Source organism: Mauremys reevesii, linkage group 1 (genome assembly GCF_016161935.1).
Source record: "Mauremys reevesii isolate NIE-2019 linkage group 1, ASM1616193v1, whole genome shotgun sequence".
In the NCBI taxonomy this organism is placed as follows: Eukaryota; Metazoa; Chordata; order Testudines; family Geoemydidae; genus Mauremys; species Mauremys reevesii.
The window spans coordinates 251,690,126-251,710,509 of record NC_052623.1 but is presented as its reverse complement, the minus strand read 5'-3'; the positions used below and the strand labels follow the sequence as shown (position 1 = coordinate 251,710,509).

Genomic DNA, 20,384 nt, shown 5'->3' with positions numbered 1-20,384 from the left:
TAGAAAGAGACCTTCTAAAAATATTAAAATGTATTATTGGCACGCGAAACCTTAAATTAGAGTGAATAAATGAAGACTCGGCACACCACTTCTGAAAGGTTGCCGACCCCTGCATTGGAAGATTAAATATTTTACATGAGAAGTGAGCCTCAGACTGTGAAAATAACACTAAGCACTGGTTGTGGGGTGCAAGAGTAACACCTAATTCAGAAGTTCTCAAACTGGGGGTCGGGACCCCTCAGGGGTTCACAAGGGTATTATATGGGGTGTCACAAGCTGTCAGACTCCACCCCAAACCACGCTTTACCTCCAGCATTTATAATGGTGTTAAAGATATAAAAAAGTGTTTTTCATTTATAAGGGGGGGTTGCACTCAGAGGCTTGCTATGTGAAAGGGGTCACCAGTACAAAAGTTGAGAACTACTGACCTAAACAATCCATAAACCATGACATTTGAACTTGGGATCTCTGACAATGAAATCATGAACCTTTCCTCTTTGAGCTGAATTTAAATCATATCACTTGTTTGCTATTGGTTGGGTGATGATTTTCCATCATGGTGCTTGTATTAATTCATTCCCCTCAGAAGGCTGAGCCTTGCTACCATGTAAAACCCTCTGCTCATGACAGGCCACTGTGGTCCTGCCTCTACCCAGAAGGAGAGGTTAACTCTTTCCCTGTCAGTCTCTATCCTAAGTTTATACTCCATCATAGGAGCATCCAGCACCTCAGATTCCCTCCTAGCAAAATGGACCAGAGCCTCCAACTGACAACAAGATTGATTTTAGAAAACTACATGTAGAATATGTGGGAGGCTTTCAGAAGAAGCTTCCAAAACCTCCAGAGTCGGGGGCCTCTAATACACAGAAAGTTTAAAATACACTGGGTTTTGCTAATGCATACAGAGATGCGTCATTCAGACAAATGTTGCCAGGATATTACAATCTTCTTTTTTCTTTTACCAACTGACCATAGGTGCTGGAACTAGGGGTGCTACTGCACCTCCTGGCCTGAAATGGTTTCCATTATATACAGAGATTACAGTTTGGTACATTGGCTTCCAGCACCCCCACTATACAAATTGTTCCAGTGCCCATGCAACTGACCAGCTTTTTCTGTCAAGAGACAGCAATGATCCAATTCTGCAGGCTTAATAATTAATAATCTTGTCACTTTGAAAGAAATAGTAGGTGAGATACATTATGCTACAGTAACTGTACATTGTGATTTATGCTACTAATGTACACAAGTAATATTTTATATTATTTAACAGCTGATGGCTTTGTTAGGAACATAGGAATTGCCATACTGGATCAGACCCATGGAAGTATAAAAGGAAAGAGAAAGGTATAAAAAAAGCCCCCAGTAGGTAGAGGTGGGATAATCTGCTCTTCATGAAGGTCTTATATCCTAATCCCTAATATTTACAGAGACACCACTGCACTCACATATGGTATTAATAATAATGTACTTAATAGTATAGTGTATATGGCACTGAATCAATGTATATTAAAGCTAGGATGTATTTTGTGCAAGGCTGGCTGGTAACTAGTTCTAAACATGGAACTACCCCAGTTCAGGAAATAAAGTGAGTGGGTGCAAAGGAGAGAGAGGGAGAGAGAGAGATCATCATCACAACACAGCCTGCATAGACCAGTACATGGTAACACATTTTAACATAAATTAGAGCTGATCAGGAAATTTGGAAACGTTCAAAATTTCTACACACTAATGGGAACATAAATTCTAGGGTTTTTTCTTTTTACCTACAGGGTTTTTTCATTTCCAACTTTGTCCAACACATTCAAATAGAAAATAGAGATAAGGTCCGCACGCAGCCCCAACCTCTGATGCCTAAGTACACACACACAGCGCCCAGTTCTGCCTCGCGGGGACCGGCCTCCCGCGCACACCCGCGGAGGGCGCTGAGAACTACGCTTCCCAGAGGGCCTTGCGCAGAGCTGGCCCCGCCGCGCGGCGCGGAACGCGGCAGCGGCGTGTGGTTGGCTGCCGCTGCCGCGCTGTTTGGTTGGGCTCGTTTCCGTTGAGCAGCCGCTGGCGCTTGGGTTCGCGCTCCGGGAGGCGGGGGCGCCGCTCCGGGATCGTTGCTGGGAGGCGGCAAAGGGTGGGGGAAGCGGGGGCTCGTCCGGGCTGCTGGGGGCGCGGGGCAGGGACCGGCTGGCTGGGGGCTGCTGGGGGCGCGGGGCAGGGACCGGCTGGCTGGGCGCTGCTGGGGGCGCGGGGCAGGGACCGGCTGGCCGGGCAGCATGGGGCAATTTGAAATACAGGGACATTCAGAACTCTGGAAAGTGCAAGGTGTTTGCTCTCAATAGCTATAGGGATGGGGGTTTTTTGAGTGAAAATCCTAAGTGTTTCACAGGTGTTTGGGTTTCTCCCACCCAGGAATCTAGGGACCAGCTTCATGCAATTGAGAAGGAACTGCAAAAATCCTGCCCCGTCAGTGGTTTTTGAACATCACTGGGCATGTTTGGCACAGTCTTAGTCATTGTTTTACCAGGGACCCCGATTCCATACCCGTCACTAGAGAGGTGTTAATATGTTTTTCCGGCCTAGCTGGCCATATGCTCTCTGCTCCTAGAATGTACATTGTTGTCATTTCTGTAGGTGGTGGAGTGAACACCATGGATTCCTCTCCAGGAATGTCCCCCACCTCCAAAAGGTGAGTGTGAGTGCTGCTGTCCTCAAACAGCTCCTCTGCCTCCCCATTCATTTAGCTTTTAAATTGCTCTCCTGGGACTTGCTCTAACCTCTGTCATATTGCATAGCTCCAATCTTCCTTTTCCACTCATTACACTGGTCTAACGCCAGCATCCAATCTCTTTTATCCCATAGTGTTATCACTGTTGCTGTGAGAGTCTTCTCCTCTGCAACTCCTCAACAGTACTCGAAGTCAAATAATTTAAAACCATTTTTTTACTCATAATTATATTTATTTTCTCCCTGTGCTATTGTGTCTATAACTATTATTTAACTCTAAAGCAATTTCACATACAGTTGGTGTGAAAGCTGCTATACAAAATGGTTGTATTAATGTATCTTCAGCACTCACCTAAGATGTCTGGAGATTAAAGGTCTTGAATTCCTCAGGTTTCTAATATATCAAAAACCTGATGTGAGCAGCAATATTGATAACAGGTCTCTAGATAGTGACACTATTGTGAACATCACTTTGATCTCATGCATTCATGAGGCATCTGGCTGGCTCTTGAGGTCTAAGTGTCCAGCCAGGTTCTGGCAATGGATTTGTTTAGCAAATAATTACTTACTTAAGCTGCTTTCTTAGGCCTGGTCTACACTGGGGGGGATCGATCTAAGATACACAACTTCAGCTACAAGAATAGCGTAGCTGAAGTAGACATATCTTAGATTGACTTATCTCCCGTCCTCACGTCGCAGGATCAACGGCCGCGGCTCCCCTGTTGACTCCGCTTCTGCCTCTCGCCCTGATGGAGTTCCCGAGTCGACGGGGAGCGAATTTGGGGATCGATTTATCGCATCTCCAAATCGATCCCCGATTGATCGATCGCTACCCGCCGATCCGGTGGGTAGTGTGGACGTACCCTTATTCTTAGTCCTTTTAGAGTTGACATCTGAAAACCCAGGCAGTCTACTCAACATGGCTACTAAGGGCCAAGTTTTCAGAGCAAAGCCCGAGCTCTGTGTACAGATGCACATCTACACTTGCACTTGCTCAAACACATTCCAAATTTACAAATTAATGATTCACAAAGCTCAGTTTTTGTGTCAAAATTTAGAATCACAATTGCATGTGGATTTTGCATGCCGACATATATATGTGATGTTAGTGTATCCCTAAATATCCTATTTAGGTGCCAAATACACACATTTAAAAGTTTCTCTCTGTCCCTCGCTGTCAGAGTGTGAGAGTTTGATTTCTGTGCAGCTTAAAAGAAAGGGTGCAGTCTCCTGTTGAACCAGAACTTGTAAAGCCATTTCTAGCTGCTGTTGCATCAAGGAGCAGAGATAATCCAGTAGGACCCTGAGAATGTACATTAGACTCAGCAGTCAGACATCTTTTCTGATTGAATGGAGTTTTCTTCTCTCCCTCCTCCTCCTTCACTTCAGTGCTCTGATACTGTCATCTCTGACATCTTTCCGTAGACTGACCTGGCTTACTGGTACCTCACATCTTTTTCCTCTGTGTGTATATCCTCTATCTAGTGTCTGGTTTTTGTGTGTTTATGTCTAGCAGAAGACTTTTTTACTATCCCCAGTAACCCTTATTCTTTCTCTGCCCCTACTTTTTCTCAGATTCCCTCTCCCCATCAACCTTGTCCCATTCCCCTTGACCCTTCTCCCACAAAAACCACCACCCACCCTTTTCCTCCAATAGGTACCCCCCTTCCCATCACACTTGGGTGGGCAAACAGTTCCACACTAAAGAGACAAGGTGGGTGAGGTAATATCTTCTATTGGACCAATTTTAACAAATTTATTTGGGCATATGCTTTTGTGGGCTAAAACCCTAGTCTCTAAGGTGCCAGAAGGACTCATTGTTTTTGCTGATACAGACTAACACTGCTACCACTCTGAAACCTATTTTTGTGTGTGTGTTTGTGTGTGTGTTCCACCATTCTGTCCAGACTGGCAGCCCCCCGTGTCTCCTCCAGATATACCAATTCTCCAGCTCCAAGTCAGGGGGATTCTACTCCTCTCCCTTCCATCAGTGAGCGCCTGGCCTTCCTCCGTCCCTCCCGGGAGCTGCTGGAATATTATCGCAAGAAGATCGCTGAGTTTGATGAAGAACACGAGGACCTTTTGAAAAGGCTAGAGAGATACAAAGGATCGTATGATGAGCAGGTAAATAGCTTACTGGTGATGGACTATATATATACACACCATTGGTTGTCAGAGAAAGGTTTAATACCCTCCTTTAGTTGAAGACTTAACATAGCTGACATAATTCATGAAGGGAATTGCTGGGGAATGTGGCAGGACTGAGCTGAAGGGGAATCACTATGTATTGAGCTACTAGAAGTGAGTGAATTTTTGCCATCTGGCCTCCCAATTTAGGAGCCAGTGGAGGAAAAATGCTGACTGAGATAAGTCCTTTTGTTTTAGTTTATTGGGCTCTCCTTTTGGGAAGCCTTTACACTGTTTGGGCTTTTCTTAACCTTTGAACACTGGGTTAGATGTTCACCTGGTCTGTTGCACTACCCTTTTTCTTTGCCCTGCACTCCACAGTGGACCTGTGAAGAGTGAATGGTAATTTGGCCAAAATTAATGAGCATTTTATTGGGACAGACTTTATTTATATTGCAGTAGCACCTAGAAGCCCCAGTCATGGACCATGACCTCATTGTGTTAGGTGCTGTACAAACACAATAAAAGTGGTTTCTGGCCCAAAGAGCTTATAATCTAAGTAAAAACTATCCTACAAAATGGAGCCTCTTCTAACAAGCAGGATGATCTCCTAATGCCTCACTACATCAGTCACAGGGTGGTTGTGTAGCTGTATCCTGTAAAATTGGCACTTTTTCTACTGAGGAGGTAGCTGGCAGAGGAGTGAGGAGAGACCACCTTTTAAAACATTATGCACTGAGCTGCTCGTGAATCAGCCAGCTCTGAAACAGATTGAGAACCCTCAGGAGATGTAGGAAATATCTCAGCTGCACATCTGGGTCAAAGTGGGGAAAGGCGCCAAACATTGCAGATCTCCCAAGTCCCTTTCCTACAGGAATGCTCTTCTGATGAATTAGTTACTTCTCCCCCATGAAAACCATGATCGCTGAGACAATTTTGTAATTGGTCAGAATGCTTATTATTAAAGCCTGCAGTACCCCAACCTTAACCCAGGGGAGGTTTTTGAGAATAACATGTAGGGTAGGTTGCTCCATCATGTTTAATAGTTTGTGATCACTTGGATCAAGGAAGAGGATTGCATGGTGGGAGTTGCTCACTGTTGAAAAGTCTTCTCCAGACAAGCTGCCAATACTGCCCTCTGCTGGTTAAAGTTTGGTGGTCCAATTTAAGACAGTCATTTGTGAGCTTGGAAGAATTGGGTTTTTATCAGTAAATATTGAGAAATCTATTTCAGGGTACACACACAAACCAATGAAAAAGGTATTTCCATCAATGATCAAAATTTACGGACAGGCAAAGTAAGAAAAATGCCACTTGAGAACTTGTTAGAGTTTGATTTAAGTCTGTTTACTTTGTATGTTTTGACATACGATAATTAATGTTTTAATGGTTATAAAGCTTTAATATTTTGAATCTCAATGTCTACTGTCATCAAATTGTCTGACCTACCCCATCCCCATAAGCTCCCACAACTGTGAAAATTTAAGTGATAAATATTGAAAAAAATGCTTTAAAACATAATTTTCCGCAACCGTGAAAACTTAAATTGATAAAAATAAAATTCAGTAGTATTAATCAATTATAAAAAAAAAAAAGCAAATTCTGCCAATCCTAGTCATTTGACACACTAACAGCTGCTAGTTTTAGATGCAGACTAGGGTCATCTGAGGCAAAAGATGCTCTTTGTCTCTGTTGTCAGATGCTCAGTATCATTTCACGTGCCCTGTTTTCTCTCCATAGCACAAACTACAGTGGGAAATGCGTCAACGGGAACAGGAGATTGCAGAGTTACAGAAGGCTTTGAGTGACATGCAAGTTTACCTCTTCCAGGAGAGGGAACATGTGCTGCGCCTCTATGCTGAGAATGACCGGCTGAAAATCAGGTGCGGAGCTGGGAGGGGATAGGGATGGAGATGGTAGGGGGAAGAGTTTTCTTAGCTGTTTCTCATGGGCAGGTAGTGTTTCTGGAAGCCATATGAATTAGTAGAGCCATCTTGAAAGCTTTTTATTCTGTGTCTGTACAGCACATTGCAGTGTCCTACTCTGTAACTGGAGCACTTAGGCACTGTAATACAAGCTGTTATTAATCTCACTATGGGTCTAAAGTCAGTGGAAGTTGCACGCTTCTGAGGATCAGGCCCTATGCAATCTTCCCAAATGCTGAACTGGACAAAAGAAATGCTAGTGTTGCTTCTCCCTTCTATGCAGATCTACTGTACTGACCATTATTCAATTATTCCAAACTTCCTTTTTTAAAAAAAGTGAGATGACTGTGCTGCAGGACTCCTAGTCTGCTGTACCAGAGAAACCGATGATCCAAGGATCTTGCTGCAGAATATAGGCCCACAAAACAGGGCTGGGGTATAACAAAGAGCAAAAGTTTACCAAAGGGTCAGGTTCGATCACAAAATCACCTACGTCAGCTTGGAAGTTCTGGTTTAACTCAACTTGACATGAGCTTGGCATAATTCTTTAGCTGCATTTCCTCTCTGCAGTTTTAGAAGCAGGAAACTCATAGAAAACAGACCAAAGAGGGTAACTCCTCTGTTTTCCCCAGAGCTACCTGTTTTGTCTTCTGGTCACTGTTTGTCTTTCTTAAAGTAATGAGCCTGAATAGGCGCAGCTGCACCAAATTAGCTCTCAGTAGCACATCTCCCTAAGATGCTTCTGAACTCTGGCTGAGAATTAATCTCAGCGATTTTTGGTTGGCTTGATGGGGTCTCCTTTTATGTGTGGTGGGTAGTGTTCTTGTGTACCCTCAAAGGGGTGCCTAAAACCCTGTATATCCATCACATTCCAGATTGTGGTGGAATACATGGGCTTCTAAGGCAAACAAGGTTCTCAGTCTTCTGAAAAGTAGAACATCTACAGGATTGAAATCATCCTAACTAGGTCATATTCCCCCTGGACTATGAGCTTTTATTAATAAATTCACAGACCCTGTCCTTTCAGCATCTGCCTTCCCTGTATAAGCTCATGTATCACTATCAGGCTGTACTAAAAGGGGAATTCCTCACTGCACCAGCAGAAATGGAAACTTCTCCCATGCATCCAGGGGCAGCTCTAGCCATTTTGCCTCCCCAAGCACGGCGGCATGCTGCAGGGGGCGCTCTGCCGGTCGCCGGTCCCACAGCTCCGGTGGACCTCCTGCAGGCGTGCCTGCGGATGCTCCACCGAAGCCGCGGGACCAGCGGACCCTCCGCAGGCACGCCTGCGGGAGGTCCACCGGAGCCGCCTGCCGCCCAACCGGCAGAGTGCCCCCCGCGGCTTGCCGCCCCAAGCACGCGCTTGGCATGCTGGGGCCTGGAGGCGCCCCTGCATGCATCTTCAGTGTTAACAGGATCTCTAGCAGTCTGGCTTAAGGACAACATTGTCTCATGGGCTGTGACAATGTGAAGAACAGGTTAGAGCTGCTCCTTTAACTACAGTAACAACCTCTAGAGAGAGTACAGGCTTGATGCATTTTGGAATAGAAATGTGCTGATGCTTCTCCATGAATTCCAGGGAGCTGGAAGACAGAAAAAAGATTCAGCATCTCTTGGCTTTGGTGGGAACAGACACAGGAGAAATTACTTATTTTCATAAGGAGCCTCCACACAAGGTAAGACTATTCATTGGGAATAGCCTGTTTCTCTGGCAGACTTTGCTTTGGGTTCAGCCCCTAGAAGCTTTACACAGTGTGTTGCCACTGAGGAGCCAAAGAGACAAAACAGAACTATGGAGAGTGTTGCCAGAAAACATGGATGTTTGAATTCAGCTGGCTTTGTGTTGGTCTGATATGTACTGTAATAAGCTAGTGATAGGACTCGAGACAAAGAGTGAGGCCTTCCCTCTGTTTTGGTAGTTAGTGCTGGGAAATCAGGGTTTCATTTCCTGTGCAGGAAAGCTGCAAAGGAAGTGTGTTGTCCTCCAGGAGAGCAAGTGTGACAGGTTTCAAGAGTGGTGACTCTCAGCAGCAGTGTGTTTATGGATCTGAAGTCCCATACACAAATCCTGTTTGACCAGAAAGGTCACGACTGTGATTCAGGGCATGAAGGGAGGGGCAGTGTGAGACTTGAAATAATGGGCCACATTCTCTGCTGTTGTCTAGTCCCTCCTGCAGGCTGCCAAGTGGTGCCCAGCAAGCCTATATAGACTTCTTTTGTGTATGTAATTGCCTATTCATTTCTTTAAGTAGTGTGTTGTGTTGCTTGTTTTGGGGCTTGCCCATGAGGGCTGGGCTTCTGCTTTTTTTGTTTGTGTTTGTTTTAATTTTTCGCCGGAGAGCGTGATTGGCTCCCGGTTGTGTAATCTGCTTAAAAAAAAAAAAAAAAGCTTTAAAAGGTTGCTTGCTGCTCTCTGCACTGCTCAGGCTGTGCAAAAGTCCCTGAAAGCAGCCCTGAATTTTCTTTGGTATGCGGGAGCTCTCAGTTGGTTCAGATAGTTTAACTGGCCCTGGCAGAGGGAGTGGGGAAAGGACATGTCCAGAGCTAATTCCTTACTGGCATACTGTGTCTTGGGGATTGTGGCCAGCTGGTGTAAACACTGGAGCTGGAGCCATTGCAGAAGTGCCATGAGAACAAGGGAACTGTATCAGCTCCCTGATGGCCGCTTTTTCTTCTTGCATTGAGTGGATCTCAGCACACAAGTTGGATCAGGATCAATAGCTGCACCAAGCAGTTAGTTCTTGCCTTTGATTTCTTCTTGGGTTTAAGTGGATGGGTATACGTAGATTTGTTGTATAAATGTTTCTCAGTGCACCAGCTGGCAAGAGGGTAAGTGGAGAAGAAAGCACATTGTTGCTCCTCCTTTCCCTCCCACATCTGAATGCTGGATCTTCTGCTAAAGGCCTAATCCTGTTCCCATTGAAGTCACCAGTCCCCAATCACTGAGAACTATACAGTGGTGTAAGAGGTGGAAAATGTAACATTCAAGCACCCCATCATAGCGGGCATCTGCTCTCAATGCTGGTATTTCTTTTGCAAATGTCTTTACCTTGCTCCTGCTGCACCGATGGGCATGCTGCACTTTTAAGTCTTTTTCCACACACTCTAGTGTTCATTCTTGATGACTGGGCTCAGAGAACAGAATGCAGGACGTTCAGGTAACAAATCTGTTTTTGCTCCTCTAGGTCACCATTCCTCAAAAACCAATCAAATCCAGGGATCCACATGAACGGAGCGATACTTACACTTCCAGAACAGGTACCCCAAAAGTGACTTTCCATACCAGCCAAGAAGACAAGTACTTGGAGGGTGGCTAAATATCACGATAGTGCTGGATGTGTAAAAAGCATGCAGTCTCCATGAGCTCCCCAAAGCCAGTGCTAGAATGTTTTCTGCAGTGACTCCTGCCAGAAGATGCTGTGGTGCAGTAGCTGCAAGCTCTTCCTTTCCTTTTCCTTCAGGCCAGCCAGCACACCTACAATATTCCCTGCTGGGCAAAGTCTCACACATAGGCTAGGAGAAAGGAGTAGAGTAGGTACAGAGCACATCACCAGCCACCGCCAATACCAGGAGTGAGCCAGCGTGACTTTGTGCACCCACAAGGGGGAAGAGACCTGTAAACCTCCCCTGCTGGACTTTATCCCCTGAGCCCTGTACCCACCAAACCGAACTGAACTCCACCATGTGAGGATCATCCTATCCACATTACCCGGCCCGCTTATTTATACCCATGACTGTCTGTAACTTTTTTGTATGAGTGATGTACCCTCACTGCTTGCTGACTGTATCTTGATCTCACCCACCGTATACCCCCCCATTGGGGACACTGCAGACTGTATATGTTATGTGCTGTCCAATACCAAAATATTAGCATCCCCCTATACTCTGTATGTTACCCCCGATGACCAATAACTGACGTTTCAAACTCTCTGTATCATCTATTTTTAAACATTTTCTAATAAACTTTTAAATCTCAAGTATCAGAGGGGTAGCCGTGTTAGTCTGGATCTGTAAAAGCAGCAAAGAGTCTTGTGGCACCTTATAGGACTATAAGGTGCCACAAGACTCTTTGCTGCTTTTAAATCTCAATTAATCTTGTTCTTTGCAGCCAACACTAAAAGAAGCACATCAAAGCCAGTAGCAAAAGGAGAGAAACCAGAAAGTCCTGAGAGATATCACAGAGACAATCAAACACTCTTACTGCAGGTAAAAGAGCATTTACTGATCAACAGATGCAACTTCTGCTTGTGCATGGTGTGACCCGTGGTGACACAGGGGTGCCTTCACTGGAAATGGCAAGGTCAGGGCACGCTGCAAAAGGGAGAGCAGATTCTCCCATAGACTGGTGGCTAACACTCACCAACCAGTCACAAACTGTGCTTCTGATCCCCCACATTAGTTATCAAGGGGGGAGGAATCACACAGCCCTCTTACTGCATTCCAGTTCTCTGGCTCCCAGTCAGCACCTCGGTCCAATACAGTGAGGAGTTATTTTAAAACTCTGCTCACATATACAAAATGTTCTTCTTACCCAAAGTGACAGCCACCTTACTAGGTAAAAAAAAACCCCAAAATGAGGAGTCCTTGTGGCACCTTAGATACACCACAAGGACTCCTCTCTTTTTTTTTTTTTTTTTTTTTTTTTTTTGCGCTGATACAGACTAACACGGCTACCACCGAAACCTGTCACCTTACTAGGTCAGTATAGGTTTGGCTCTTACCCAAAATACCACACTGCCAGAGAATCCTTTAGTGTCTAAAACTAAACATTTATTATAAAAGAGAACAAGATGAGAGTTGTTAAATGGTAAAGCAATTTGGTACATACATCAGACTACAAAGTCCATGTTGTATCAGGTTCTTAGCAGTGTTGGTGAGTTTGCTGGCTTGAAAGGCACTCTGGAACACATCCACAGCTTGGATGGGTCATTCAGTCCTTTGTTCAGAGCTTCAGTTATAGAAAAGTTACTCCAGAGGTAGGAAGCAGGATTGAAGGCAAAATGGAGAAGATGCAGCTGCCTTTTGTATTCTTTTGCCGTAAGGCTTGCACTTCCTGTGTTCCAAACACAGGCTTCACAGCACATGGAAAAACCTTAGAGTTCTCTGACCATAGGCATACCCATACATGGCTTGCTGACTCATCAGGTGTGGTCCCTGATCTTTTAATTGGTTTATTGTACAGCTGATGTCCCTTGATGGGCCATCAAGCAGGCTAGGTGGTGCTGATGCCAATCTGTCTGGGGGTGTCACCCAGATGCATAGCACCAGTTTAAAATACAGATATACCATACATATCTATAACTCATAATACAGAGGTGATACAAAAAAACCAGATTATCATGCTTGGCAAATTGTAACATTTTTGTAGATACCTCACACAACATATCTGATCAGATTCCTTGCAATTTATAATATTGGTGCCCACATATGGTGTTCCACATATTCCATACAATGTCACACATGGGTTTATACGACAGCCAAACATGCTGCTTGCCTATCCCCTCTATCCCTACATTGGGCATGCCCGTCTCCCCTCTATGCTACCTTGGCAGTGCCTCCCACTTACTCCCAATCTATTTAGCTCTCTCTGCAGTGGACTTACAAGGGGGGTAAGGTTGGCAAGAAACAAGAATAGCATTTGGGTGATGAGAGCCCTAGGGCTGCTCTAAATTACAACAGTGGCCAGAATTAGTGATGCACAAAAGGGACTTGGAATTCATCTGCCCCTCCACTTTCCTTCCTGTGCCCAATGCAGGAAATGAATGAAGAATCTGACCCACCTTCTGTAAAGTGTCTCTCACAACAGGTAGGGAAATCTGTTACAGGAAACTTCTAGAGCGCCAAAGCAGCTTACTACTAACTTCAAGGCCTGCAGAGAAATTAGACCTATATAATAAAGCATTACAGGGCAGGGGGTGTTTTCTCACTGTGTGCCTAACCTGGAATTTAAACAGGGCAGCATGCCTGGTGTAGGATCTCACTCTATGCCTTCCCTGTGGGCCAATCCAGGTGGAGGCCCTGCAGGCTCAGATGGAAGAGCAGACCCGGTTATCCAAAGAGCAGCTTGATGCACTGCTAGCGGACAGGCGGATTCACATAGAAGAAGTGCAGGTCCAGCATCAGAGGGACCAGGACAGGATCAAAACCCTAACAGATAAGTGAGTGCAAGAGAATGGTTCTGGTTTAATCATGGCAGGAAACGCAGAATATAAAAATCACCTACAGGTTTGCAACCTAATAGGCAGAAAAGCAGAGTATTTGGTCAGTTGCTTGGTATGTAATTGGAGATTGATTGAATAAATTACAAACTAAAAATCCTTTTTCATCCCTGGAGAACTTGGCCCTTGAAAATATGCGAGGGAAGCTCCTGGCCTCTCTCATCCCATGCCCACCCCAACTCCCAGTGAGAATACAGGTGAATGATGAAGGGAATTGGGGAAGGCAGTGATATTATTACTTTAGTGCAATACCTGTCTTCAGGCTCCATCAGACTCAAAACCTGCTGTATGAGAGTACGCGTGACTTCCTTCAGCTGAAGTTCGATGCACGAGCCAATGAGAAATCATGGATGGCAGAGAAGGACTGTCTGTTGAGGAAGCTTGATGTAAGCAGGGATCAGCTTATCATCAGCAGGGAGCCAGAGAGAGAGAAGAAGAAGGAGAGAGACATCAAGCCAATTTCTCAAGCAGAGAGTGAAATTTGGAAAGCACAGAGTGGAGAACTCAAGGTAATTGCTGTTCCCTTGGAAAAGAAATCCACCTGTTTATGGATGAAGGTTTGAGAGAGTCTAGAATTGGATCTCACGATGGTGCTTTACTGAGAAACTGGTGTTCCCTGTTTTAGAGAGGGAATTCTCCATGAATTCTAAATAAATACATTTGTTATGCTGTCTGAGGCATAGAAAGATTCGCTTTACAGGGGATGTTGTTGCTTATTGACTTTAAAGATAAAATGCTGTGTAGCTAGAACTCTTGTTAGTTTATAATGGCGCTCCAGGGATTTTGTCTCACAAGACTAATATCCCCCTCTCCTTCCGCACCCAAAACAAGCATGTAGCTCCTCAGCTTGTTCCACCTGCCAAGTGGCATATCGTTGCACAGCTCTCAAGCTCTTTATTAGGACTAGGTATTTCCAAACATGAAATGGGCAACCATCCTTTGGAATAAATTCTGTTGACTGCTGGCAGGAAGAACACACTCTGTGTTGTGCCTGCTATTGTGAGAACACTGCTTTTTTGGGAATAACATTGCTCACAATTTTGCTGCTCCCATCCAGCAGTCTGTTTTGTTTTTTTTCTTCATCAACTAATGTACTTGCACGGAGAACCATGGGAACTTGTACTGCCCTCATAGTACATGTACCCATAATAGTTTACTAACCACAGTATATACCAGGGGTAGGCAACCTATGGCACGCGTGCCGAAGGCAGCACGCAAGCTGATTTTCAGTGGCACTCACACTGCCTGGGTCTTGGCCACCGGTTGTGGGAGGCTCTGCATTTTAATTTAATTTTAAAAGAAGCTTCGTAAACATTTTTAAAAACATATTTACTTTACATACAACAATAGTTTAGTTATATATTATAGATATATAGAAAGAGACCTTCTAAAAATGTTAAAATGTATTACTGGCACGCGAAACCTTAAATTAGAGTGAATAAATGAAGACTCGGCACACCACTTTCTGAAAGGTTGCCGACCCCTGGTATATACCTAAAGTAATTGCTTTATCCACCACTGAAATGCAGCCACCTCTGAGATGGAGAGCAGCAACCAAACAGATGTGAGATGGGGAATTTTTGACTGAGGACAGTGGGACCAACTCTTGCTATTTTTTAAAAAAAATGTTGTGGGTTCTAATGACTACATGGTGGATAGAACCAGGCTTGTTTTGTACTTTAATGTCTCATCTGAACAGAGTTGCTCCTGTAATTTGAAGGAGTTTTTGCATACTTAGATCTCTAATCTTTCTTGTCTGGCTACCTGCACCAACTCCAATTTCTAGGGCTACTCATTTGGTTATTTTCTGCCATATCTCCACCAAAGAGCACTCACAGAGCTGTGACAATTGCCTTGCGTCCCACCTTTGTTCTTTAGGGAGGGAGGTGCTGTGAGTACTGGCTACCTGCCTCCAGCATCTGTTAATCCTAATTATTTCTCTTGGGCTCCAGTCCTTACAGGAGCAGCTAACACAGGCACACCGGTTGGCAGATATGTACCGAGAGCAGTGTGTTGCTCTGGAGGGTGAGCTGGCTAGAATTCGTGAAGAAGGAGATGTTGGCCGAGAGCTTTTCAAGGTAACTCCTCTGTCTGCTGCTGCAGGACGGGTTTGCAGCCTCTTGGGGTTGTCTGATTTCCCCTTCTCCATATTTGTGTTGTTGATGGTGCCCTTCCCTACAAATTCTATTGTGCTTTCCTATCCCCAGGAGCGCTCAGAGAAGATGGGGAAGCGTTTGCAGCTAATGACCCAACGATATGAGGCCCTGGAGAAACGGCGTAGCATGGAGGTGGAGGGCTTCAAGAATGACATCAAGCAACTTCGACAGAGGTTGAAGGACATAGAGAAACAGCTCTTCAAGGTAATAATTGATCATCTTTGGGGCAAGGGCTGAGATGGAATTGGCTTGTGGGAGGGTTGAATATTCGGATCCTTGGAGCCTAAGTTATTGGAAATTCCTGTGTTTCCTCACTTGGGCCTTTAGATACTTGTAACATATGGTACCTTCAAGTGTTATGGAAAGTTACAGGTTATATGTATATTGTGAAGAGAAAAATACTCATAGCTGTTAATTGATTAGGCATCCAGATTACTAGGGATTGGTGTGATTATACAGTGGATGTAGTTAGGGCACCGAGTTATGCTACTTCTTTAACGCTTTTCATCTGATGTCTCCAAGCACTTTACAAAATCTGATTCTTCCAACACCACTGTGAGGCAAGTATTAACTGCAGAAGTATATTCTGTATGGAGTGTTGCAGACCCTGTTTGGCTTTTCTCCTGATGGTTCTAGATACTGATTCTGCTCTCAGTGAAGTCAATGAGAGCTTTGTCATCAACTTCAGTGTGAGCAGACCTGAGTACTTGGCGCAAAGAATTAAGGCTCAAAGTGCAGAAGTAAGTTCAAGTGGTCGTGTATAGAATATAATGATTTCTGGACTATCCTGCATAAGAAGGGTTATTCACATGGTACCACAAGGAATGGTTAACTTGCAGAATTTAAGAAAAGAAAAGGAAATGGTTAATCAAATCCATGTCAATACCTAGTTAATTATTTCAGCCTAATTGTATTGTCCTGTTCTTATTACATACTTGACCAGAAGGGGGTGCATGAGTAAAATACAACATACAAGTGAGAAATAACAACCATGATCCTAAATCATTCTAGTTATTCTAGGTCAAAAAGAACTATTTGATAACCAAATGCAGTCTTCTGCCAAGGCAAGATATGATCCTCACTACCACCTGTAGAGGATGTCTCCTGAGACTACAATTGAGACTTAAGTACAAAAAAGCTGGGTAATAAGAAATATATAATTTGTCACATTTTAATGAGTCCTTTTAAATCATACTGGAAATGATTTCTTAAACAACTGACCATTTACTGATACATTTCTGGTTACACTTTAGAGATCCCTCTTCCACTGCACTTGCAGGACACACCCACATGGTACTAACAAGACACCTACATTATCTACAATCCATCCTGGGGCTCCTTTCCATGTATGACGTCAGGGCAGCTCAGACACACTGTGGTTGTAGTTCCCCCTTGCTAGGCACAATGAATCTCCTTGGACAGGATTGTTCTCTTCATAACTTTCTCCAGATCATACACTATAGACCAAGTCTTTCTGGTTTTATTTTTCTCTCTCTCTCTCTAGGTGACCATGAACATTGGACCAGACCAGGACCTCGCAATTCTGCATGAGGTCCGCCAAGGGAACAGACGAACCCGGAAAATTCAAGGGGAGCTAAGAAACCTGAAGGCAAAAATCTATGGCTTGGAGAACGAGCTACGGATTTGCTGACATAGATGCATCACCCAGCACAATGGTGCACGGAACATGACCAGTGCTGGCTAGGATGGTCACATTCTCAAGAAAAACGTTCATAAATCTGCTTTCCGGCATCCTGTGACAGAAACTTAAGAACACATAACCTGCTGTGAATCAAGGGTATATCAGTGTGCTGTGGGGCTTGGATAGTTTGTAGAAATTAATGCTAGGTTGTGTGTGGGGGGGATTCCTTTCATCTTAGCATGCCTTGCTCTACTGCCCTTTCCTAGTAGATGGGATCATTTGTAGACTGTATCGAAGTCATCTTGTAACTTCTGTAGTGTTTCCATAGGACATATTTACAGCCTCTAGGCACCTTCACCTACTATTAGCACAGGGCAAAATGTACTGCTGTCCAGAATGCAGCCGAACACAACAAAAGCTACATGTGTAACTGATAATCATGGAGAGGAACTAATCCTCCAGGACTCAAATATTCTCTCCTGACTCTGTTCAAGAAGTGAGGGACTGTATAAGGCCCTGTTCTACAGTCATGGGAACTGTATTAAGAGAACAGTTTTTAAACAAAGACTAAACATGATGATGATGTCTAATGCACCCAGGACATAATTTGCATTTTCTAAACTAGATACCTACTACATCTGGAAAGTGTCTATTTAATTCTACCTAAACACTCTGAAATCCTATATATCCTGGGCAGCATAAGCGTGTTTTCAAATTGCTTCTCTTCACATGATTCTCTGCCAGCCTGGACAGGCCAGAAAGGGAAACATTCACCTTATAAAGCTCCTTTTGTGATATTTCATCTCAAACCTCCACAACCTTCTCTTAACCCCCCCACTCCAGAGCTGTGTTCCCTCTAACACTTTTTTCACTAAAAGGTCCCACTGTAGGCACCATCAATTCATCTCCACCAGTGATGGAAGTCCTGATATAGACCAGCCATTGCCTTTTTAACTGCCAATGTTGTCTAACACTACAGTCTGAACAACACGGTGGTTAAACTACTAGCAGCGCTTGGCACCTCTGACTGCTGCTGGATATAAATGGGCAGTAACAATGGTGGAAAACTTTTGAAGGAGCATAAAGGCTAGAGCAGATGAGGCCAAAGAGCTTGTCTATACTATAAATACAACTCTGGTTGCATTACCCTCGTTCCCAAACCAGGTAACAAGATGATTTCCGTTTGGAGCATAGGCTAGACCTTAGCAGTGGTTTGTAACTAGTCTAAAGCCTAATTGTATTTGCAGGGTATACAGTCCTTTACTTGTAATGCAGCATATTGCAACTTGAACTCCCCACCTTACCTCCTACGCACAAACTAAGGGAAGAAGACGTGTTTATAAAGATGTCTTAGTGCCCTGATGGAGTTTCTTGCTGTAACTCTATACCATTCTTCCCAAATGTGATGTCAGGAAGCTGATCCCTTTCTGGGATCTCTGGCATACCTCACCAGGGCTTCTGATTTTTTTAAATTAATTTATTTTTTTACTGGACAAAGAATCAATTTTTGTGATTTTTTTTTTTTAATTTTTGTAATCCAGACTTTTAAAATTAAAAATGAAGTTGGAAGTTTCCTTGTCAAGTGGTTCCCTTTCTTCTCTCTTTGAAGGGTGTGGCTAACACAGGGCCCTCTCCCCGTTCCAATCAGATATACTGCTAGCGCTGCTTCTTGCTGAAAGTCCCACAAGAAGGATAAGTATAGCCAACCTCTCAGTCAGGCTGGTGGGTGGTAGCCAAAGTGGATCCTGGCTCATATTGTGTGTGAGAGGAAGGTGAGGCAAAGGGTCCTCTTGCATGGGTGCAATCTCTTTGTAATAGACTTGCTGCCTCTGACAATCCCTGCTAATTAGCCAGGTGGGTGGGGGCATATTCCTGTAGCCGGAGGTCCCAATAGTCTCACCTTACTACTCAAGAGTTCCCTTAAGTCAATGGGAGTTCTCATATGCTCTCACTGTGAGTTAAGATATAAAAATCTGGCTCCTGACGGCCTTACTGAAGCGCACTATGTAATGAAATGTTAGCTGCTTGTGCTGCAGCTTCCATCTACCTTAAGTTTTTGCTCATAAGAAGCTAGCACTTGGCTTCCTGAGCTCTATCAATTTTTCAGCTCCTCTGAGTTAAGGAATTGCTCATCAAGTTAGATATTTGCATTTCCTTACATGACAGCCAGTAGGTGCAGGTTGTTTAATTCCGGGTTATTTAAATAAATGTTTCTCTCTTCACAGCTCCCTATTTCCAGTACTGAGTGTCATGTGAAAGGCAAAACCCAGCAGCATGGCAATGGCCCTGTGCTTATTGCAAAGCAAACCTCCCGGTACTGCTATTGTGCCTGTCAAGGCATCTATCCAGCAAAACCCAAGCGCTGCCCAAGCCGCTTTATTTTCAGTGTGTCCCTAGGACGTGAACCCCTCCCCACTGCAAAAATTATACTACTGTTGACTCTGTAAATCCCTTTCTTTATTTTGGAAACTGTCATAGGTCACCTCCAAGGGCAGAAGGCACAAAGTGTTACTTTAGTTTTTCTTACATCTGATAAATCCATGTGATGTATATTTAAAAGCATTGCTTCCAATGTCCGTTTCCAAAACAAACCATGCCAGGGGTCCAAAGCTCAAAAGTGACTCTAAATAACCGATCACTGTGCCACTGACAGATCTCAAAAAGTAGTAGCTAGTGGGGAATCATTATCAAATGGGGGTGTTTCTGGTGGGGTTCCTGGGGAAAGGTACTGGGCCCAATGCTATTCAACATTTTAATCAATGGTCTGAAAGCAAATATAAAATCACTGCTGATAAAATTTGCAGATGCCACAGAGACTGGTGGAGTGGTACATGATAAGGAGAAGGCCGTCATACATGCCCATTTGAGCAAAATGTATAACTTTGCATTTGGCTGTATTAAGATACGCCTAGGAACAAGGAATGCAGGCCATATCTACAGAATAGGGGAATTGTATCCTGGAGAGCAGAGACTTTGAAAAGGATTTAGGGGTCATAGTAGACTAGCACAAGCAACTCAACATGAGCTCCCAGTGCAATCCTGTGGCAAAAAGAGCTAATGTGATCCTTGAATGTATACACAAGGGAGTAGAGAAGTATATAGCATTGGTGAGACCGATACCAGAATACTGTGTACAATTTTGGTATCCATATTTTAAAAGGGATGTTAAAACATTGGAGAATGACTGACTAATTTTTATCGCTAGAGTCAAGAAAAAGCCTTGCAGCGAGACCTAAAGATCTTCATCTGTTTAGCTACCCAAAAGAAGATTGAGAAGTGACTTGATGACAGTGTGTAAGTACCTTAATAGGGAGACAATACCAAATACTAAAGGGCTCTTCAGCAGAGAAAGGCATAACAGAAACCAGTGGCTGAAAACTGAAACCAGACAAATTTAAATAAGATGCAAATCTTTTATCAATGAGAGTGAGCAACCATTGAAACAAACTATCAAGGGAAATGGGATTCTCTCTCTCTCTTGATGTCTTCATATCAAGATTGGACGCTTTTCTGGAAGATATGCTTTAGGCAAACAAGTTATTGGGCTCCATACAGGGGTACGTAGGTGGAATGTAATGGCCTGTGATACATAGGAGGT

The 20,384-nt window shown here is 44.0% G+C and overlaps 1 protein-coding gene across 4 annotated transcripts; it reads left to right on the top strand.

The window, feature by feature from the left end:
• The first annotated feature begins 2,017 nt into the window (after positions 1-2,017).
• CCDC77 (coiled-coil domain containing 77) lies at positions 2,018-18,359 on the top strand. 4 transcript variants are annotated; one of them, XM_039495516.1, is made up of 12 exons: positions 2,018-2,125; positions 2,626-2,680; positions 4,653-4,842; positions 6,586-6,728; positions 8,350-8,446; positions 9,956-10,028; positions 10,879-10,976; positions 12,780-12,928; positions 13,251-13,497; positions 14,941-15,066; positions 15,196-15,348; positions 16,649-18,359. In XM_039495516.1, exons 2-12 carry the CDS (start codon positions 2,643-2,645, stop codon positions 16,793-16,795), a joined length of 1,461 nt encoding a protein of 486 aa, XP_039351450.1. In that variant the 5' UTR covers positions 2,018-2,125; positions 2,626-2,642; the 3' UTR covers positions 16,796-18,359. The 4 variants fall into 4 exon arrangements, with proteins under 4 accessions (XP_039351450.1, XP_039350639.1, XP_039349058.1 ...); XM_039494705.1 differs by having other exon boundaries at positions 4,626-4,842; XM_039493124.1 differs by lacking the exon at positions 2,018-2,125 and adding an exon at positions 2,224-2,316 and having other exon boundaries at positions 4,626-4,842.
• The last annotated feature ends 2,025 nt before the right edge of the window (positions 18,360-20,384 follow it).

Coding starts and splice junctions, on each gene's coding strand:
- CCDC77 (XM_039493124.1), top strand. CDS start 2,268: ATGGGGCAATTTGAAATACAGGGACATTCAGAACTCTGGAAAGTGCAA. Junction 4,843..6,585: donor AAGGATCGTATGATGAGCAG/GTAAATAGCTTA, acceptor TTCTCTCCATAG/CACAAACTACAGTGGGAAAT. Junction 15,067..15,195: donor TTGGCCGAGAGCTTTTCAAG/GTAACTCCTCTG, acceptor TCCTATCCCCAG/GAGCGCTCAGAGAAGATGGG.